This window comes from Phaethon lepturus, unplaced genomic scaffold, assembly GCF_000687285.1.
Source record: "Phaethon lepturus isolate BGI_N335 unplaced genomic scaffold, ASM68728v1 scaffold11047, whole genome shotgun sequence".
In the NCBI taxonomy this organism is placed as follows: Eukaryota; Metazoa; Chordata; class Aves; order Phaethontiformes; family Phaethontidae; genus Phaethon; species Phaethon lepturus.
The window spans coordinates 4380-25829 of NW_010551156.1; the positions used below are offsets into that span (position 1 = coordinate 4380).

The 21450-nt window shown below is 40.0% G+C and overlaps 1 protein-coding gene across 1 annotated transcript in view; it reads right to left on the reverse strand.

Annotated features, from left to right (window-relative positions):
- Nucleotides 1-5673: 5673 nt before the first annotated feature.
- HTRA3 (HtrA serine peptidase 3) overlaps nucleotides 5674-21450 on the reverse strand; it is a gene marked incomplete at its 5' end in the record, with an annotated part of 16724 nt that continues 947 nt past the window's right edge. Inside the window, 7 exons of the mRNA XM_010290804.1 lie at nucleotides 5674-6659; nucleotides 7591-7686; nucleotides 9495-9543; nucleotides 16034-16148; nucleotides 16809-16841; nucleotides 19459-19653; nucleotides 20341-20563. Coding sequence (XP_010289106.1) covers nucleotides 6494-6659; nucleotides 7591-7686; nucleotides 9495-9543; nucleotides 16034-16148; nucleotides 16809-16841; nucleotides 19459-19653; nucleotides 20341-20563 — 877 coding nt within the window. The remainder of the gene's footprint in view (nucleotides 6660-7590; nucleotides 7687-9494; nucleotides 9544-16033; nucleotides 16149-16808; nucleotides 16842-19458; nucleotides 19654-20340; nucleotides 20564-21450) is intronic.

A 21450-nucleotide genomic window follows, 5' to 3' on the forward strand; every position in this document is an offset into this window, starting at 1 on the left:
CAAGTGCAATTAGTGCATTTCAAACTGATTAAATAACTTTATGTAGGTGGCTGTGATAGGCACGTCATGGTTTAGTGGGCTTGACACCTGAGTGAGGTGGGATCCATGATTTTGCTACCTTCGATTGAAAGACCTAGCCCTTGCTCTTGTAGATAAACTTAGACAATACCATGAAATAGCATGTATTACTACACTCAGAAAGAGTTCATTTCTCCCATTGCCCCAGAACTTTACGAATTACTTCTGCTGGGCATGAGACAAAGTTGAGTTTTTTTTCACTCATTCAAAATTAGGATTGAAATTTAGCTAGGAACCAAAGGCAAAACCTTCATTATTCCAAAATCAGCTTAAGATTGTAGGGTTTAAAGTCATCTCACCTAACTTGGGATCTGTACAGCACAAATGTGTACATCAATGCTGGTCATCTGAGGCCTTCTTTACAGGAAGGAGGCTTTATAGTAAATATTTTTAGGATACAACTTTTTGGACCTGTGTTCAACTGCTAATTTCTGAGAAGAGGAAAGCTACTGTTTCTTTCTCTTGATGCTAAGGGACATCTAGATAAGTAGCTGAGACGAAATGACTGGCAGTCTATGCGACACCAACCCTGACGTGTACTTCTTCCCACAGAAGGACAGACCAGTTGGCAGTACTGCTATGGTGTTGGACATCTTCTTGACCAACTGAGATATTAGAAAGTCATCTTCAAAAGCATTAGCACTATACTCTCTAGCTCCAATGTCTCTCTTTGATATTTAGGATCTTACTGAGAAGATAGTTGAAGACTTCTTGTTTTCTTGTTGTGTGTTGGGTTAGTTGTTAGGCTTTGGTTTTGGGTGTTTTCCCAAGCTGCTTCTGGGATTTCAAGCAGCAAATCATCGTGCCCAGCTATTTATAGTTACAGAGATAGAGGATCATTTTATAGTGGAACAGAACTTCAGATGGAGGCAATCGAGAAGTCATTGAACTTCGCAGCTGTGCAGCTGCGTCACCAAACCCCTTGTGCTGCCCAATTATTTTCCTTGGCGACTGCTTCCTCTAAGAACTTGTTTTTTCCTGACTATGCCTCAGTTGGCTATTTATGAGGGCCTGGCCAGTGTTTGTTGAAGAAAGAAAGAGTGAGCAGTTGCTTCTGTTACTCTCCAGAGATCTTTATAGGGAAAATGCTGTTTAACATTGACATATTCTCACTGTCTCCGGGGGAGCCTTTTGACAGAAAGGGAGGGGAAGAGGAAGGGAGGATGGAGGGGGACCTGCTCTGTCTGACCTTTCTCCCCAGAGGGCAAAATTCAAAAGAGAAAAAATAAATATCTTTTTCCTCTTTTTTTGTTTGTGACTGTTGCAGCCTGAAGCTCCACTCCCGTACCCATTGTCTGTGCTTCCCAAGCATTAGTTCACTGCTAGTGACTATACTGTTGAGCATTTTTGGTAGAAAACTGCAATATAACATTGCCTCGCATGTTTGCCAGAAGATAAAGAATTGGACCAGCCAGCAAGATCTTCTAAGCAACTCTGCCTTTACTGCTGGTGGTTCTTCATTCTGCCGAGGTTTACACCCCATGGTATGACCTGGAAAGTTCTTCTGCAGCAAAACCCCACCAGGCTGTGTCTGCTGACAGAAGCACTGGGAAGGTCTGGATAAAAGACCAAATCTACTATTTGCAGAACACCAAAGTTGCAAAAACAATCTCCTACTGTGGGAAGAGGGATGGGAACAAACACAGACCTGGATGTTTTCCCCAGGCATGTCCAGTTAAATGAAGATTACAGAAACCCAAGTAAATAAAGGAAATAAAATAAAATAAACATGCTACACCCCCTTTCCCTTCCCTTTTTAAGTCTTCTTCCCACTTCAGAGCAATCCTCAGACTTCAGTCTTATATGTGGGTATAGAAACCATACCCATACTATCCATATACACCCTCTCTGGGATAAGCTCTCAACCTTGCATGTCTTTGAACACCAGTTCCTGGCTGGTGGTGCCTAATCAGAGGCAGCATCACCTTCTATATCCTGCAGTGTCTTGTGGTTAAATAAACTTGTCATCCACCCACTGCCCTAGTATTATGCTACGGACTTGAAATGCTCAGCACAGCACTCCAGACTTCAGAGCCTGGGAATTAAAAAAAAGTTTCCTCTTTCTTCCAGATTTCTGCTAAACCAAGAAAGCCTCAAGCAAGAAACCAGCAGTCAAAACAAAACTAAAAGAGTGTGAGACTGCTGTCTTGGATATGTGGTGGTACAGAATAGCTGGTGCAAAACCAGTGGAGAAGGGCAGAGCAGCTGCTGCGGAGGTCAAAATGCGGAGAGCGAAACAGCCACTGTGGAAGAAGCCGTGCTAAGAGCTTTGCACAGACTAGCTGGTGCACAGGCGGTCACAGAGATGTAGAGAAAGGAGGGACTGCTGGCCGGGTGTGTGGCTGTGCAGAGTAGCTCCTGCAGAACATACAGCACAGCACGCAGAGAAGAGGTAATGTGGAAGAACTCCTGTGCACTATCTTATACGTGACATTTTTGCAGCCTTTTCAAGTCTTTTCACATCTCTGCAGGCCAAAATTCCCGGACCTGCAGCAGGTACGACTGCTGGGCCATGAGAGTGCTCTGCGCAGCGTCATGGGCACAGCCCGCAAATCACCCGCTCACTTTGCCAAACTTTTACACGCAGGCAAGCCCCAAGGCTCACGCACCTCTCGTCATGTCCAGTCCCCTGACACAGCTACAGGATCCCCTGTAAGGGAAGGAATTCCCTTGTTTTTCCTTGCTTGCAAATAGAAAGTGCCTCTCTTTCCAGTGACATCATATTTTTTAACCGGTATCAGAGGTACAAGTGCGATGGAGCACTTGTGTAGTGGGGGAGCAGATAGCCACAAATAATCAGCCATAGGAGCTTCTACGTGGTGCTCCGTTATCAGTTTCTCTTGGGGAGAGTCACTGGTGTTTTGGGATGTCACCCTTCCCTCCCATCCCAAACTGCTCGGAGGGTGCAGAGATAAGTGTAAGATGCCACTCCTGCAGAAACGGGTCTTCAAGGACCTGGCAGCTGTACGGCAGTCTGGCCCAGTGTTATGCCCATCTAATTATATGAAAGAAACTAAAAGACATATCTTCTTTTCTTTAAAATTTGTCTCCTAAGAATATAGTTTTTTCTTGTTATTCTGCACTGTTTCCCTTTCTTGTTTCCTGTTTCCCATACTTTGTCTTCCTTACAGCCCCCACCTCTGTTTCCAAACGGTATAATATTATGCATGGTGTTATCTCATTCCTCTACTGTACATTGAGCCTTAAAAGTTGTCTTTAACTTGCTCGGCCCCACAGCAGGTGCGGGTGGGCAGGAGAGGTGAGAAGGAGCTCCCCTGCAGGGGTTGGCTTGCTTGTAGAAACACCCTGAAATGCTCATGTCTTTCGCATTGTCATTGCTGAGCCCTCTCTTCCCTTATTTTGCTGATTAGGCCTTGCAGAAATAATGAGGAAGCTTTAGAAATCTTCATGGTAATAAAAGAGTGGTCAGACTAATGAATACCATAAACATTCATCTTGTTGACCCAACTTTGACTTAGAAAAGCTGCAGCTGCCAGTTTCTCTGAGAGATCAAGATCACACTTTTGTTACTACTTTTTTTTTTTGCCTGAGAGACACAGTCAGTAACTGCTTATAACAGAAAAGTTGCCTGAATGTTTTGTTTTAGACACCGACTGCCATTTTATTTTATCTTAGCCAAGAAACAAAGATAGCCAGGTTGTGTTGTAGACTTAATGTTAACTGCTGGCAACAGTAGATGCTGACTCTTGCGTAAGACCAAGCAATTAACCTTTGCAGCTCTGGCCGATGTCAGGGAGATGAGTAGCAATTAATAAAGTCTGCTCTTATATCTCAGCAGTTAAGGGTCACACCACAGCTGAAATGACACAGACGCTCCTGTGGCCAAAGGAAGTGACAATGCTTTCTTTCCAAAAGAACCTCATCTGACCTTTATTCCCTCAGAGTGAAATCCGCTACAATGCAACAGCACTTGCAGACCCAAAGATGTGCGAGCTCCTCAAGATTGTCAGAGAAAGCTTAGAAAAAGGGAACTGTTGGTAGAATCATAGAACAGTTTGGGTTGGAAGGGACCTTTAAAGGTCATCTAGTCCAACCCCCCTGCAATGAGCAGGGACATCTCCAACTGGATCAGGTTGCTCAGAGCCCCGTCCAACCTGACCTGGAACGTTTACAGGGATGGGGCATCTACCACCGCTCTGGGCAACCTGGTAGAACACAACAGTTTTTGATGAGTAAGGAAACAGCCTTTCTCCCCTCCAGTGTCATCATTAAAAAGCCAAGACACTTGGCCAGTGCCAACAACAGTTTATTGTTTTGATTTTAATACTGCTATGTCACTGTCAAGTGCTATTCAATATTATTGTAATAAGAGTTGTTATGCAATTTAATTAAAAATCATCACTGTTATCTGGAAGCCAAAAAGCTTCTCTTATAATAAGAGAAGTCAACGACTCTGTGGGTCTCCTAACAAAAAATTTGTTGGTCAAAAATCTGAATAATTAGCAACCAATTCATGGAAATATTTTAATTCATCTAATACTAATCGAGAGACACAGAGTCTCAAACACCCTTCACAAAATGGTAGTCCTAGCGTGGTACACAAGTATGGATAGGCTTGACTTTAGCCAGGACAGCATCCTTCTGCATGCCACGGCTAGCCAAAGTTCAGAACATGTTTTTGCTTTTCGCAAGCTTGGATGCTAAGGTTTTACCTTAATGGAAAGGAATTGGTCCCTCTGAATATGGAATACTCAGCCGGTACAACGAAGTATCTTTTATCTTTTGTTGGAGGGATGAAAACAGCTCTTCTTTTAGTGGGCATCACACCATTATTAAAGATATAGGCAATAATGTGATGGAAAGAACCAGAATTCATTCTCAGGAGGAATATACTCCATCCACCTGTCAACTGTATAGCTGCAGTCACAGGCAGCCAGCAAGTAATGAACAGATTGCTCTTTTCATTGTGCCTGGTGTTTTACAGACCCAGCGGTGCAAGGCTTGTCACAAACAAGTCTGTTGGTATAGCTAGAAAGTCTAGATGTGATGGCAACCTAAAGGGAAGGTTCTAGATGCCCCAAAGATACACTTTGATGCAAAAAGGAGTTAAACAAAGACAGAAGAACCAAGTCTAGGAAGCACAGCTTGCTGTAGGAAATGCTCCAGATAGATAAGAGACATTCCTCTGTCTCTTTGGGACCAGTAGCAATATTTGCTAGGATAGAAGACTGTTGTGCAGTTTAGGGTACTAAAGAGATCTGGATTTAGCTCTTAGAAATTTCTGTCCTGGGTTTATTACATAAAGGTCTCATACTCTCTAACTGTAAAACAGGGTTAATAGTGCTGCCTTTCTGCTTCTTGTCACGTACAGGCAGAATTGAGGACAACAGGATCCCAACTAGATTGTCTCTAAATGACTTCAAAGCACAATTCATAAATATAAAAAAGTGTAAATAAATTACTTGTGTGCAAAGCATGTCTAAACATAGTCTAAGGACAGAATAATTATACCATGCAAAGGGTTTTCGTAACATCAGGGCCCAATTTTCTGTAAGAAAATTTTCTCTTGGGAAGAGTCTATTCCTGTCTGACAGAAGAGGAGGCGGAAGACGTACTTGTTTAAAAAGAGGTTTACACCAACGCATTATTTGTGTAAACTTTAATCTCCTTACAGTAGAAACATACACAGTACAAGCCAAAAGTAGTATAACAATTTTACAGCAAAGCTTAACAGTAAAATGCAAAACTAATTTGTATCAAATTCTTAAAAAACTGTGCACTTTCTCAAACTTAACTTTGTTCAGCACATCGTTTTGATTTATATATAATAAGGCATTAATTCTATAAGAATCATTTACTATATTCCAAAATCGCATGACCTAGGTGTAACACTCTATAGCCTGATACCATTTTTGTTCCTTTCGATATTTACAGATTTAATCTACCTGCACTGACATGTAGCATACAAGTACTAAGAACAAATACAAGCTTTGCCAATATCAGTTTCACATTGAAAAAGTTATATAAAAGAAGTTCAATTGTGCATTGCAATAGCCTGGTTCTGCTGCAGACATGACTGTAGTTTAAGAATAATTTCCCTGTTCTGCATGCTTCCTCACTTCCAGCAGTATTTTTGTCTTTCAAAATGCAGAACTGAATCTGCTCTGAACCTGCAGAAACTGGAAGTGGACCCTATTTCAGCCAGCTACCCAAAATCTGTTTTCCTCCTCCCCCTCCCCAGAACACAGTTCTTAAATTTCTTTGAAAGTTAAATCTTCTATAAATGGCATAACTGAATTCATTCTAGCTACTATGTACAGAAATGGCTCAGGCAATTAAGTTAGTCCACCTTGTCATTAGTCAACAGGAAGTCTAATTACTGTAGCTGTAAAGGAGGTATCTAGTGTTCCAGAATAAGTGAGTTTAATTATGGTGAGAGCTTCCTCAATTCTATTTACATGACAATTTCAGGCTCAATGTTAAATAGCAAGTCATCATTTCCTCTTCGAACTTCAAGTAGTAGAGGTGATTCATTCATCACAGCCTCTTGCAGGTCACTGGAAGTCATCAAAGGACGCCCATTGACTTTAACAATAATATCTCCATCTTGGATCCCTCCTCTGCAAAGAAGAAAAAGGCAGTAAGTACACATTCTATGCAGAGAAAAAGTGCAAAGACTATTTGCCACCTCTTTGGTTGATGTGATAATTTTTTACTTGTTTTCATTTCTGTTGAAGGAAAACTCCACCTTTCTGACTGTGAAAGAATAATCATCAGTACTCACTAAATGCAAAATCAGGCTTGCATTATTTCATTGAGGATTTTCTTCTAAAACAGCAAAAACACACTGACAGTAAAAGTAATCTAGCTTTCTCTTTGTCTTACACAAAACTACAGCAAAGGAGAAATAGAAAAGACTTTTAGCCATGACTGATTCACTCCATCCACTTGAAAACATGCTTTTATCTCTCCAGTATGTATTTCAACCATTGGAAGTTAAACCACTCTCAAAATTTCAAGACAAGCAAAGTGTACCAACTGAACTACAGGTAAATTATTTTCCTCTTGCTGTTCAAATGCAATCCAGAATAGCTGCTTTTATTGCCTTTGCATTTTCTTAATAATTCCTGAAGTAATTTTTAGAAGTCTTACCTATTTTCCAACTGTTCGGTAAAATAGTCTCTTCCTCTAAGACAAAACACTGTCTCCGATAATAGCTGATAATGTCTTATGTGAATGCTATCCTGTTTCCTGTTTAAACTCAATCCAAGTTTCTATTTATTAATATACAACATACTTTTCAAAAACAAAATTCAGTTCATTGTATTTGGGGTATTCTTTAAATTTGCACTGTTAGTGTTGCATAATGTCACTTAAAAATTTCTGATATTGAAATATTTCACTTTTGTAGATGTGAGTAGAATCTTAAAAAAAAAGTTAAGATATTTGTGCTAACCTAAAGGAACAGTTTTTAATTGTTTAAATACAAATCAAGACTGGTATGAGGAAGTATTTGAATATAAATACAAATATTACAATAATAATACATACCGATGAGAAGGTGAGTTTGGAACAACTTCGTGTACATAAATTCCACTTCTGACATCAGGAAAATCAGCATTATTGTGTTTCAGTTCTTCCACCAAGCTAAAAGAAGAACAAAATTATACAGCATTTGATTCCACTACTAAAGCCGTAGCATTCAAAAATTCTTATTTATTAATTCTCAATTTTTTGGTGGCCAAAAAATGAATGACTTAATTGTTTGCCCCTTGCTCTTGTGATGAGAATGTAGGGGATTTGAATCTGGATTAAAACAAGTAACATAGATTTTAAAAGAGTCAAAACTACTTACCTGTGCAAAACGTTATATTTAATGATCTCGTACAAGAACCTGACTTTTGCTATTTGTGGCGGTAGCACAGAGGGCACTGTAGAAGAGCAGAGGGACAGTGGCAGAGAGAGCACAGGGACAGCAACGCGCACTGTCCTAGGGGCTGTACAGGGACAAAAGACATTCCTGCCCCAAAGAATTAATGCTGGTCATGGGGCAGAAGTTTTCTAACTATTTTGCTGCTTTCACTTTGCAAGTCGCTTTTAATTTGTCTTTATCTAGAACAATATAGTTTTTGAGAACTTTAGTCATCAGATAGATCAGAACTGTGAGAGTTTTCCAAGGAAACATCAGCTTCCTCAAGTTTTCTTGAGGAATTGTTTGCGCATCCCTTTCTAAAGAAAGAAGACAAGAACCAGCCGCAAAATAGAGACTCGAAAAACATTCTCTCATTTCTGAGGAGACGACATCTTTTCAGGTCTATGTACAGTGTGAGTTAAACCCCATTTCTAGAAAGACAGGGTTTTCAACTAATGATGGATTAATCTGCCATCTGCCATGAAAACCTGGGGTCCCTCAGATGGAAAGCAAGCCAAAATGGCTGCACACAGCTTCACTTCATTTGATTTTGTACTGAGGAACCTAACAATTAAATGACTAAAGCAAACACACCAAGGGAAGTAGCCTTTTTCTGGAAACGGGCCTGGAGACATGTTACACTGCTTCATTAGATGCCACAAAAGCAGTAAAATCTCACATTATGTTCACTTCACAATTACACAGAGAAACATTCTGAGTATCTCTCTGCAGGTGGTGGCCTGGTGATGTTAATGCCATCACACTGATTCGTTCCAGCTGAGGATCTGACCCTTTGGGGAGGATCGCAAGAGTGTAACTCAATAAACCAAGATGGCTTTACTACAACCCCAGCTGAAAATGATCACGTTCAATTTTGTAGTGTATTGCCACATTGGAAACGTGCCTACTGCTGGGAAAGAACACAAGTGTAAGAGCCCTCATTTGTTCTCCCAGAATATACCCGGGTAACAGCAAGACACAAAGCAAGGTGAGAGGGAAAAGACAATAAAGAACTGGAAGAGGGTGTCTATATTCTGGCTTTGTTAACATGGAGGCATGAAGCTTTAGTTCTGCACTTCAGCAGCTACCTTCTTTCCAGTTAATGGTTAGGCACCAAATCTCACATCCTATGGCCTCCACTGGCACTGATAAAACCGCCGCCAAATCAGGCAGCTAATCTGTCACTGGCACTCACGGTCACCTGAAAGCAGCAGTTTGTTCAAACGTCACCTAAAACCTGGTGTAATTCCAGACATCCTTGTCAAGAACCAAAATCAGTGTTCAGGCTTTTCCTAACTTCCCTCAGCTATCAACAGGGCATCTACCATTATCAGTATTTAAAGAATGACTGATGGTGATTTTCCAGGTCTCAGAACATGTATTTCACCAATATCATTAAAATATTTGCAGACTTCCTAGAAGCTAATGCACACTTCTGGTTTCTCTGGAGATTTCTAATGAAAGCTGAATGATGAAGTTCTGAACCACTACTGACCACATCTTGTATGCAAGATCAAACAGATTACCTTTCTAAAATACTTACGCAGGTGTTATTGTCAGCATTCTGATGCCAATGAAACGTTTCTTCCCATCTGAAAATAACACAAAGGATATTTAAGAAGTTTAGGCAAACCCTGACGAAAATAACCACTTTGATGACCCAAAATACCTGTCAATTAGAACAGGATGTGTTACCTTTTAACAAAACTAAACGGAAGTCACACACATCCACAATGAGGTATTTTTTTATTTTTGTTAGCCTTGGTGTACAGAACAACAATCCCTCTCCCTGCAAGTGAGGGTAAGAAACTCATTTACACTCAGTAAGAGTTTTCCTTCAAGAAATTCAGGAATATTTGTGTGATCTAGTATCACATGACTTCAGTAAATGGAAAATTTTGTAATCAAATACCATTTAATCTGAAACTGGTCAAGACAATTTAATCTTATGGCATCCTCATTAAAATGTAGAAATGGGATTTAAAGAAATTAAAATTTCCATCTTTCAGAGAAAGGACAACCAAAAGACTCACACTGATTCTAATGCAAATGGATTGTTATTTCTACCCCAAAGAATGAATAGCAAGCTTTTAAAAAACACAAACATACACCTTATCCAAAATGATCACAAAAATGACCAGAGGGATGGAACACCTCCCCTGTGAGGACAGGCTGAGAGAGCTGGGGTTGTTCAGCCTGGAGAGGAGAAGGCTCTGGGGAGATTTTATTGCAGCTTCCAGTACTTAAGGGGGCCTACAGGAAAGATGGGGACAGACTTTTTAGCAGGACCTGGTGCAATAGGACAAGGGGTAATGGTTTTAAAGCTAAAAGAGGGCAGATTTAGACTAGATATAAGGAAGACATTTTTCACAATAAGGGTGGTGAAAACACTGGCACAGGTTGCCCAGAGAGGTGGTAGATGCCCCATCCCTGGAAACATTCCAGGTCAGGTTGGACAGAGCTCTGAGCAACCTGATCTAGTTGAAGATGTCCCTGCTCATGGGAGGGGGGTTGGACTAGATGACCTTTAAAGGCCCCTTCCAACACAAACCATTCTATGATTCTACCAATCATAGAATGGTTTTTTCTATGCTTTTTTCTAAGCTTTCTCCAAAAATTTATGATTCCATGATTAGCCAGGACTCCTCAGAATTTTAAATGGTGAAAGTTAACTCCTTTAGGAACAGCACGACATTTCTGTAGTTGGCTTTTAGTAGTCATGATATTGTACAGCCGTCTTATGAAAAAAATGCAGTTTGATGACTTCCTGAAGTGAGTGCTTCAGTAGTTAGTTATACCCACTATGAAACAATATTTCCCCTTACTTGTTCCAGCATACTATTTCTTTGAGCTTCTGCATGTTTCATGTGAGGAAGAAGTTTGAAAAGGAGATGTACAGTCTCCTTCAACTCTTATTCTTTCCAAGAAAAATAGTCCCAAGTAAAGGAATTAGTCCTGCATTTTACAGATGTCCAATATTCCCATCAGTGTCAGTGAATATGTTGACTACTAAACATTGGATTTAAGACACTCTGAACAATCTTACATCTGTAACTGTCATCCCTGCTTTTCCCTGAAATGTTCTGGCTCTCCTCTATTTTAAAGTGAAACTAATGAGATCAAAATCAGCTATAGTAAGAGTGTCATGAAGAAGTCAAATTACTCAAAACTTAAGTCTCAAAAGCTTTGAGCATGGCCGTGAACCACTGTGCTCATCCTGCTCTCCTAGCCTACATGGCATAAATGTAGATTTTCACTTTAAAATATCCAAACATGATAGTTCTCCCACCTGAAAATAATCCCCCCATCCCTGCAATGTGGACAGTTAAACAATGAAGTTTTCTTCATGAGACACATAGGTAACAGACTCTCTGGTGACAGTTACTGTTTGCATTAAACAGTTTGCTGCTGGTCATTGCCTGTGTGATGCAGAAATATGCAGAAGCACAAAGCATACTCTGGGGGCTGAGATGGGAATGTTTACATGAAAGAAAAATGAAAATGAAGGAAGGGATAAAAGAAACTGGTCCGGGAGAAACAAAAGAGCAAGGAGCAGACTGGGCAAAAATGAAAGACCACAGTAGAAAAGCTGCTGATCCAAAAGAGAATTATTTCCCCAGTGATTAGCGATACACGTAAAAATAAGGCCAAGGGGGGGGGGGCAGAAATAAATTTGGTAACTACAGACTTAGTCACAACTAGAAGTCTCATTCTGTCTTCAACTTTGGGCAGGTTGGGGTATTATTTCACTCCTGTTCATGCATTAAGATTCAAAATGGCCTTCAACCCTCTCTTCACAGTAAGTTTGCCATACCGCAAATAGCAGCTCACACTAGAACAGTTGCGGGCTATCATATAAAGTAAAACGAACAGCTATGAGCTATGGATTATTTTAGCAGCAGAGTCTAGATTCCTTCCAACCCTCCAGCCATTTCATATGTCAGAACACAGGTAAAAAAACTTCAGGCCTTTTGTTTTGGAAAAGTCCATTCCATTCAATTTAACACAAGTCAAACATCTTGCAAAACCCCCGAAGTTTTCATCAACAATGACTACAGGGAATATAATTGTCCAGTTTATTAGAAGTATCAGCAGAGACCGAACAGCCACAGACAACCAGTTATAGTGTTTTATCATCCCCAAAGGATAGGCATTTTGACGTCAGGGTTAAGTCACATTGGCAGAACAGTATGTGGCACCTGGAACTACCACTGTCATATTACATCTGCTCTGTGAATAAAACGTCTCAAAACCTGTCATTCTGGTAATTTGTGCAATCATGAGGCAGAAGAAAAAATGATTAGGAGAACTGGAATAAAGTACGGTCATAAATCTAAGCAGCACATCACCAGGGTGAAGTCCCAGCAGTAGTTAAAAGAAGGTTAATATGTTGGAACAATCAGGTTGAACAAATGTGAAAACATTGCAGCTTAAATCTGGAGCAGAGCACAGCAGACAGAGAGATACTCAAATCACATTTCATTTTTGTAAACACCAGGACAGATTAAATACTAATTCCAGTGGTATTAGTCAGGCAAACCAGCCTCAACCACTAGTTTAAATTTAAACCCAAGTATCTAGAAGCAGTTCACTATTTACAGAGACTTCTGATCCACAGTAAGGAAAGCACCTGCTTTACTGTTAAACTTTTCTTTTTTTTATTGACGCTTGTAACAGTAGAGATACAAACCAGACAGGTAAATGCAGGCTGAAGGCAGAAGTATTTATGACTTATAAACTGTGGCAAAAAGAACTGATAAATCCAAATTAAGGGGTCAGGTACTCAAACTCTTATGGGCATGAGTAACTCTGACACGGGTATCACTGCAGTTGATTTCAGTGCGGCCAGGATATCACCAAGATCTCCGAGTGAAGAGATGAATCCTGCATTTTTTATTCAAGCGGCAGGCAAAACTCCTACTTCTCTGCTCACTCCTTTTGCACTTAGATTGTCTTGCAGGTTGCATGAGCAGTCCTGAAAGCATTTAAGACAAATATTCCACTGCCAAACAGAAACCATGAAAACAGCTCGAGTCTATAATGCTGAATTATGTGCAGTGTAGCTTCCATATAAACTGTATAGCTGAATTTAATCAGTAGTCTGAATCTACACTCAGCAAGCCTCCTCATGACTATTGGTAATAATTATCAGTAATAAACATACAAATACATAGGTAAGCATATAGTTTCAACACAACTAGTAAGTGTTCTGGATTCATATAAATGACTTGTTGGATGTCTTGCCAACGCAGAACTGCCCCCATTTCTCCTTGCCCATTTGAAAGAAGGTCTATTCACTTTTCTGCTAACATTGTATGAGAGGCCAGGCTGACCTCTTGGGCTGGATTTTGTCTTTACTATTTTGTCAAATAGATAACTTACTGTCTTCCATCCTAGAGGATCCATGTTTGAACACTTTCTAGTTTTACTGGTCCGCTCAAGTCTAAACTATGAGTAGATGGCAGAACCAGGAATGAAACAGAGACATTCCTATGGGATACTAACAAAAGAGACGGAAGGAAAAAACAGTCATTGCTTAAGTATATAGATGACTTCCAGAGGTAAAAACAGAACCCACAGATGGTTAAAACTGAGATATAGATGGAGACACTTAACTTCATGTACCAGTTTAGGAACTCCTAACTATAAAAGGAGATTAACATTATTACTGATAAAACCAAAATTAGCACAGGCTTTCAGACCATTCAACAGATAAATATCTCTACGCAGAGTGTGGTAAATCTTTGGTCCAAAATACATTAGGTATTATTAGGTACGACCCATGCGTTAAGTAATATAGAATGTTTATATAATAATTACCAGTGCAAATAACTCATTCAAACGCCATCCTCTCCTGCTTTTTCCCCCCTCCACTCCTGTACTTCAGTAGGTCATATATTTGCAGTTATATACAATGGATAGGACTTCAAAAATACACTGGTAGTTATCTGATCAACTGAGATTTAAAAGACTACGGTCAAGCTTATTAAACAATATTTTGATTATCTCCTATATGCCAGAGTAAATCTGGAAAGAGCAGTTTCCTAAGGGAATTTTATCATCTTCAGGCAATATGATATTTAGAGCAAAATGGTAATACACTTAAACTTATTTCTATGACCTAATTGGACCAAAAGGGCGGATCCCACTGAAACTACTGAAACATAATTGGAGCAAAAGAAAACATGACAAAAACATCCTAAAAATTCTGCTTACATAAATTCCTTATGTCAAGAAATAACGTCTATACAACAAACCTGAAAACTATTACTAAAGGCCTAAGAAATGCAAACAAAGTCTCAAATATGGTGAAAATATCCTAGAAATTCTCTTTCTCTCTGCATCAAGGGCTTTAAATGACTGTTCTACTGCCTACAGCAAAAGTACAAGAGGTACTTCAGGCAAGCAAAAGCAAAAAAAAATTTAAAAAATAATAGAAAAAAAAATTGCCTGTGCCCAGCGTATGCCAAGCAATGGCGGTCACACTGATGCTAAGAGGAAGTGTGAATCCTTTTCCTTCCATTAGGGGATAATGAGAATGATGAAAAAAAATCAGACAGTATGTTACAATCACAAGATAAACTTGAATCTTTCTTTTTTTTCTTAGGGTTCCACAGGCAAAGTTATCTCTAGGCCCTCTAGCTGGGCTCAGCAGGTTCATAATTTCTGGAGGCAAAGTTGCCTGAAGGAGCAAGGTGGCTGATTTCAGTGGTGGCATCTCTAGCCTTCACTGACTTTCCAGCCCTAGCTACCAGGAACCCACTAGCAGATGGTGGGCTTCCAGCACAAGGCTTGTGTTCATGCCTCTAGAGCCATGCCTGCAGGGCGAGACATCGCTCCTCCCTGTTTTGAGATGAGCAGTTTGGTTCTGAGGGGTAACACCACTAACGATACAGACCTGCTTCTCTCAGAAGCGTAAAGAAATAGGTTTATTGACTTGTTGGCTGAAACAAAATTTGAAATGTATTTTTCAGCACATAATTAACAACATTTTTCATCCACTCCCCCCTGCCCCAAATCAACAAGTGAAAACAACGTAATTTGGGGAAATCAGCAAAACACAGATGAGGAGAGCCATCAGAATTGTGATGGTCTCCAATATACAAGCAGACGCACAGCTTTGAAACCTCTAAGGGAAGTTTCTGAAATAACAGCATCTGAAAGAACACTGAGAGGAAAATAGTGTAGAGAAACAGCCCTGGCATCAGCAATTGGATAAACTGAGGAGAAGACAAGATTAATACCAAAAAGATTCAAGAAAAGCAGCAGCCAACAGTCATGATACAAGATGAGTAGGGTGTGGACAGATAAACTGGCAAGCAAAAGAGAAAGGAAGGTTTGGCCTCGATGACGCATTACTAGATGAGCTTTGGCTGTGTGGCATGTAGTATGACACCTAGTACAGTGTGACAGATAAGAGGCAGGCACATAAAAAAAGCTCAGAGTACTACAGTTGTCAGCTGCTGGCATATTTAGATTTATATGCTCTTTGGGGCAGAGGCCTTTCTTTTTTTCTGCCTCTCCCTGCCTTCCCCATGTATTTCTTCAGGAATTAGCACACAGCTCTTCTTCCACTGGGGTCTGAGAGTCTATCACAATAACCAATTATATAGCATCGACATAGATGACCATGGCAAAATAAAGATCATCCACTGATAGTGCACACTACACTCTATCCATGGACAAGTGTTTTAAAAAGTTTTTACCTTATTCTCCACAGTGCACCTTAATCTCCTTTTTGCTTGGACAATACGTGAAAGAGGAAGATAAGACTCCTTGAACAAAATCACCATCTGTTCTCAAGCTCATTTGAGACTGTAATGACCCACCCAGGTCCTCACTATCCTCAGAGGCCCTTTTCCCCAGATTTGTACAGATACTCTCTACTCTTTGGGGGTTTGAGTAATAAAACATCTCTCCCATTTCTGTGAAGTTGTTTTCTGTTTCCAAGTCTGTGGTGTTCTACACTGTAAAATAATGCTGCTCCTTTCAGTAACAGGATCCCAGACCCATGTCTTTTGGCACCTCACCACCAGGCCAGGATAATAATTGGAAGATGTCACTGTTTCTTGCAGACCTTACCTTTACTTTGTTTGTCATGCGACTCTGTGAGAAACTGAGTGATGCGGTCTGAAGGAATAGCAAAAGAAATTCCAGCTGTGACCTTCAAGGTGTTAATCCCAATCACTTCACCATCCTGTTGTGAGACAGCACCCAATTAATTTGCTCCTAAGTGACAGGGTTCAGCTCACTGCCTAGCATTTCATGTTAAAAGCCAGTGTAAGAAATTTTAGAGTGTTGTAATCACTCAAGAAATAAACATTACTTGTAAGGGAGGATCTGGGCTCTGATTCACAATCCCTTTTGCATTTAACTGAGATGGCCAAAGAGATTACAGTACAGTTTGTTCATCCAAGGTCCGTCCCACTACTCGGCAAGAGATTCCCTCCGCTGAACAGGCAATGGAGTCACTGCTACCACTACAGCCACAATTCACCGACCTACAAAATCCATGATGGTTTAAAGCAATCTATTTTAAAACCAGCTGTGCAGATTAACCAGGTCCCATCTTTGCTGTGCATCCCAGGTTGCATTGTGTGAACGAGCATAACTGCTCCTACCAGATCCCATTTTCCTCACTACTGTGTAAAATTTCCTCTGCTCTGTGGGGAAATATTTTTCAATGGTGTATGAACTGAGAGCTAATTTGCATAGTTTGTATTAGCTTTGTGGTACCATTAGCTTGAATGACGGGAAGCTGGTACGACCTACGAGTCATTTAAAAAAAAATTCTCCCACTTATTCCAAACTAGCTCTTGAAACAAGACAAAACAAAAATCAAGTCACCTGGACTTACCAGATTAACTAGAGGTCCTCCAGAGTTCCCGTACTGTAAAAATGACATAAGGGAACAATAAATTGTTGCTTCACTGTAGGCAATGCAATTTTCATTTCAAACAGTATTTTGTTTGGAAGTAAATGAAAGAGAACAGGTCATTTCTTAGGCAGCACTGAAGGACACAATATTGATCACAGAAGATTACAGGTGGGTCTTACCCTACCCATTCACACCTCTTATGATTAGATTTTTATCTCTTTTCAGAAACAGGCCTTAAGTTATGAGCAGCAACTTACCACTCCAAAGAATTAGACCCTAAGCTTAAAAAGAATCATTAAATAGTTAAAATGAGTATTTTGACTCTTCTAAAGACTGTCAGAACAAGGTTTTGAAGTAATTAATTGCTATTTAAAGTTATATTTCAGTGACATGCATGTACAGTTCTTAAGTAGTTTTATTCATCACTTTGGTTTGTAACAGTCAGCCTCTCTCATTTTCCACCAGAGAAGAACACAGTGCTTTACACGTTTAATCACAGTGTATTGCTATGAGGTAGGTACTACGTAAGGATTGATTTAGTAACCACAGACACACAACCCTCTCTCTAGGGAGGGCACATAGCAGCTCTGAGCAGTCTGAAATTGCCTAATACCTAATGGCCTTCAAAGGAAACATCCAGCAGGACTACAGGAAATGGGAGTTGGAGTTCCTTGTTCAGCCAACATGGACAAGTTTGGTTGAGTGAGGCCAGAGTTTTCAAGTAAGTCTACTCAACAGCCAAGAGCAGCAACTTACCCCTCAAAATAAACAAAAGCGAAGTGATGCATGACAGCAACATGAGCCATATAAACTGTTTACACTTCGATAGCACTGGGCAAACGTTATAGATTCTCAGAAGAATAAAAGAGACATTGAAGTTTTTAGAACAGCTTCAAAGTTTGAGTTTAAACAAAGAGATCAGTTTCTTACACTGTATCTTTTCAGTGATGAAAGGCCACACACTTGATTTTTGTGTCTGACTGACACAAAGGAACCAAGATAATGATTTTTCATCCTTCCTCAGCATGTCATCTTTCATTCACTTGTCCTCAGCTTGAAGGATGTGATAATGGAATAACACACGCAGTATAGCTCCATTTAGGAACGTATGAGCCCTGTTTTCTCCTGCCCCATGTTCCTGCTGTCCTGCATTTCTCAGAAGGCAGCTGCATGCACATTCCTGCAGTAAAGTCTTGGCTGAGCCACAGGAATGCTCTGAATAGACCAGCTCTCAAACTCCTCCCATTCTCAGGAGAAAACTAGTGCATTAGCTAAGCACAAAGCATCCCTATGCCAGGGACTATCTTCATATTTTTTGGTCTCAGAGGGCAAAGCAACTCAAGTATATTGTCATTTTCCTTACCTCCTCTACTATCACTATTCCACTTGGTCTAGCATTATCTGACACACTCTGCTATCCTTGTCTAAACTTGCTCATTAGCTTTTGAGGGCAGTGAATGCCCAAGTATATACAAGTAACAGCTCGATCGATCTTGTATAGGCATGAATTCAAGAATCCCATGTTCTAATTTTGTCTCTGCCACCAATTCAATCTGTGTTCCCAAGTAACCCATTTTGCATTTTTTCCCCATTCTCCTTTTACAGCTACAGAAACTAATTCCAATGAAATATCTTGAGAGCTTCAGCTCCTGAATCATATAGGAGCTTCCTGAAAAAGCTCACTTTTATGTCATATCTTAGCACAAAAAATAATTACCCTCTTTTTTCTGTACAATTTCTCTCGACAAGTCTGTGACAATAAACATTTATAAAGCGCATAACTAAGCATTATGACTTATGTCAAATTTGGTATTGAGGTCCAGCAAATAAATGCTGAAAATATTTTCCTTTCAATGTATAGCACATTTAAGTCATAAAATTTCTGGTCATGTTCTACCTCAGATCTGCATGCAGTGCTCTTTTTAGACTCACTAAAAGTTATATACACACCCAAGGACTTTACTTAAGCTCTTTGGATGCCTCCAAGCTGCTCTGAAGGGATATTATTTTCATGTATTTCTATACAACATTGAATGCTGGTGGGCCTTAACTCCAAACAGTATTTCGAACCTTGTTATTTTAGATCTAGATTCTTACTTGGAGTATGTGATGTGCAAAGGGAAAACAAGAACAACAACAACAACAAAAAAACAACCCTCTCCTTAAGTTCTTACCTGGGTGTCTTGTCATTAAATCCAAGCAGATGCTATCAACTTGACTACTCCATCTGGTTTTAATGGATGGAGATGAAAGAAACTTTGGCTCTATTCTACAGCTTACTTGGCCAGCTCAGCTGAACAAGCAGAGAAATGAGTTGATTTACTGCTGGTCTATACAACCATGCATTACTGCATGAGACCTACAGAATGAGAAGGGTCTGTCATACGTAACATCTTCATAGATAACCTCAGAGAGGGCAGTTTTATTTAACATACATTTCACAACACTAATGCCTTAATGCAACTTACAGACACTGCATAGTCTTTTATAAGCCTATCACTGATTTTAAACAAAGCTGCTTTTATTTAGTGGATTCATCTTTCAGAGCACACACTTCCCTGCTGAACAGGTGGGGATTTCGAGGTCCCAGGACTATGAAGCTCAGCTCCTTGCATACCTTAGTACTTACATTGATAATAGCATCTGTCTGAATGTAATCCATATCTGAGTCCCGCAGGCCAAGTTCTTTACCATCTCGCTGAGCGGTGCTGACAATACCCGTTGTCACTGTGTTCTGTAAGGCAAACGGACTTCCAATTGCCACCACAAATTCTCCTGGCCTCAGATCAGCAGAGTGTCCCAGTAACAATACTGGTAGTTTTTTCTTAAACACAAAGAAAGAAAGAAAGAAGCATTAGTTTATATCTGAAAATAACCAGATCGGAAAGATCAAAAACTAGCAAGAAGTTAGCAACACACACTTTCCATTACATTAACGAAAGAGCAATTCACTATCACATACCCAAAACTTATCCCAGGTAACATTGGCAGGACGTTACTGCTTTAAACCATCTTCAGAAACAAACGCAGCAGCACCTTGCAATTTCTCCAGAAAAAAAAAGCCAGCAAGATCCTGAACCAGCTTTCCCCATTTTCCAGCAGATTGTTCCCTCCTCCTCCTAAAAATAGTGTACAGGCCAGCTGTTGACCAGCCTGCCACTATCCCTACACTATGTACCACCTTGCAGCCCAGGTACTGGCACAAAGCTAGAAGTATTAGCCAAAATAGCCTGGGTCTTCAGGTAAAGATAGCAGAATCTGGTGACATTATTGACTGAGCTGCATTTATTTTTTCTTCTTTTTTAGCAGTTCCTAGCAAAGAAGACAAAGTAATATAACTATAAGATAGGAAAAATTTCCATGCCTACAGAAACAGTTTGTTCAGTACATTGTTTTCACCAGATATATTTCCAAGGAATCCCTAAACATATATCCCAGCCAATCACTCTGTACTAAATGGAACTGAAATAAGGTTCCCAAATTAATTCATTCTTCTCTTTATGCCACTCACCTTAGGGTGAATCTTTATTGTTGCAATGTCAGATTTCTTGTCAATGTCTTTAATGGTTGCTTCATAAGTATCTCCATTCTGTAGCTGCACTTTCAATTGTTGTCTCCCTGATATAGCATTTGTGCTTGACACCACGTGGGCATTGGTCACAATTAAACCAGAATCAGACATAATAAACCCAGATCCACTGGAAAGAGGGACATTTCGACCAAAGAGAGGGTGCCTGTACAAAAATCAAGTAAATATAACTCATAAGGGAAGCATAACTTAGAGAAGATTACATTAGAAATCATTTACCACCTCTCACCCTGAGAAATAAGAAAGCATTTGATGACCAATGTTACAACCCTTACAAAAATTAAATTTAAAAAATTAGCAAAGAAAGGATCCTTTTCTGAAAACTGTGACTGCTTTTAGTCAGCCAGGGAGATAGGAACCAAGGTTTTCAGACAAGCTGCAGCATCCTTTTCATTTGGTTTCCAATTCTGTCTTTATAGGCTTCCTTGCAAAAGAGGCTAGGCGACAAAAAAGGAAGGGGAAGAGCCCACCTGATCCCACCAGTTGCTGCTTCTATACAGGAAGAAATTGATGACAGGAAATAATAGGGCTGACAAATGGACTGATCCTCTAATGCGAAAAAGAGGAGAAGAAGGAAGCTTGCAGTTGGACGGAGGAGTATAAGAAGGGGTAACGTCTCAGGGAACCATGAAGCCCAAGTGTAAAATAGCAGGAAAAAGCATGTCTGGAAAATGGAAGGACTGGGAATGTGAAAGAAAAGAAAAACACTAAGAATGGGTAGAATTTGGTGGGAAGCAACATTTGCTGTAATATATACAGTTAAAAGACTTTATAAACTGTTTAAAGTATTACGACTTTTCTTTATGAACAATTGCTGTAATGACCTTAGATTTGTTAGAACAGAAAGTGCCTGGGCAGTAGCAGGTGAGAAAAGGTCCACAAATTCTTCTTTCGTCCAAGATGTGGTCCTTATTAGGAAATTGTTTGAAAGTTCTGGGCTATTCAGCAGTAGAGAATTGGAGCCAATCCCAGGCAGAAGGCAGTATCACAATTAGCGCTCAGCAGGCTGCTGAACAAACATTTACTTATAGG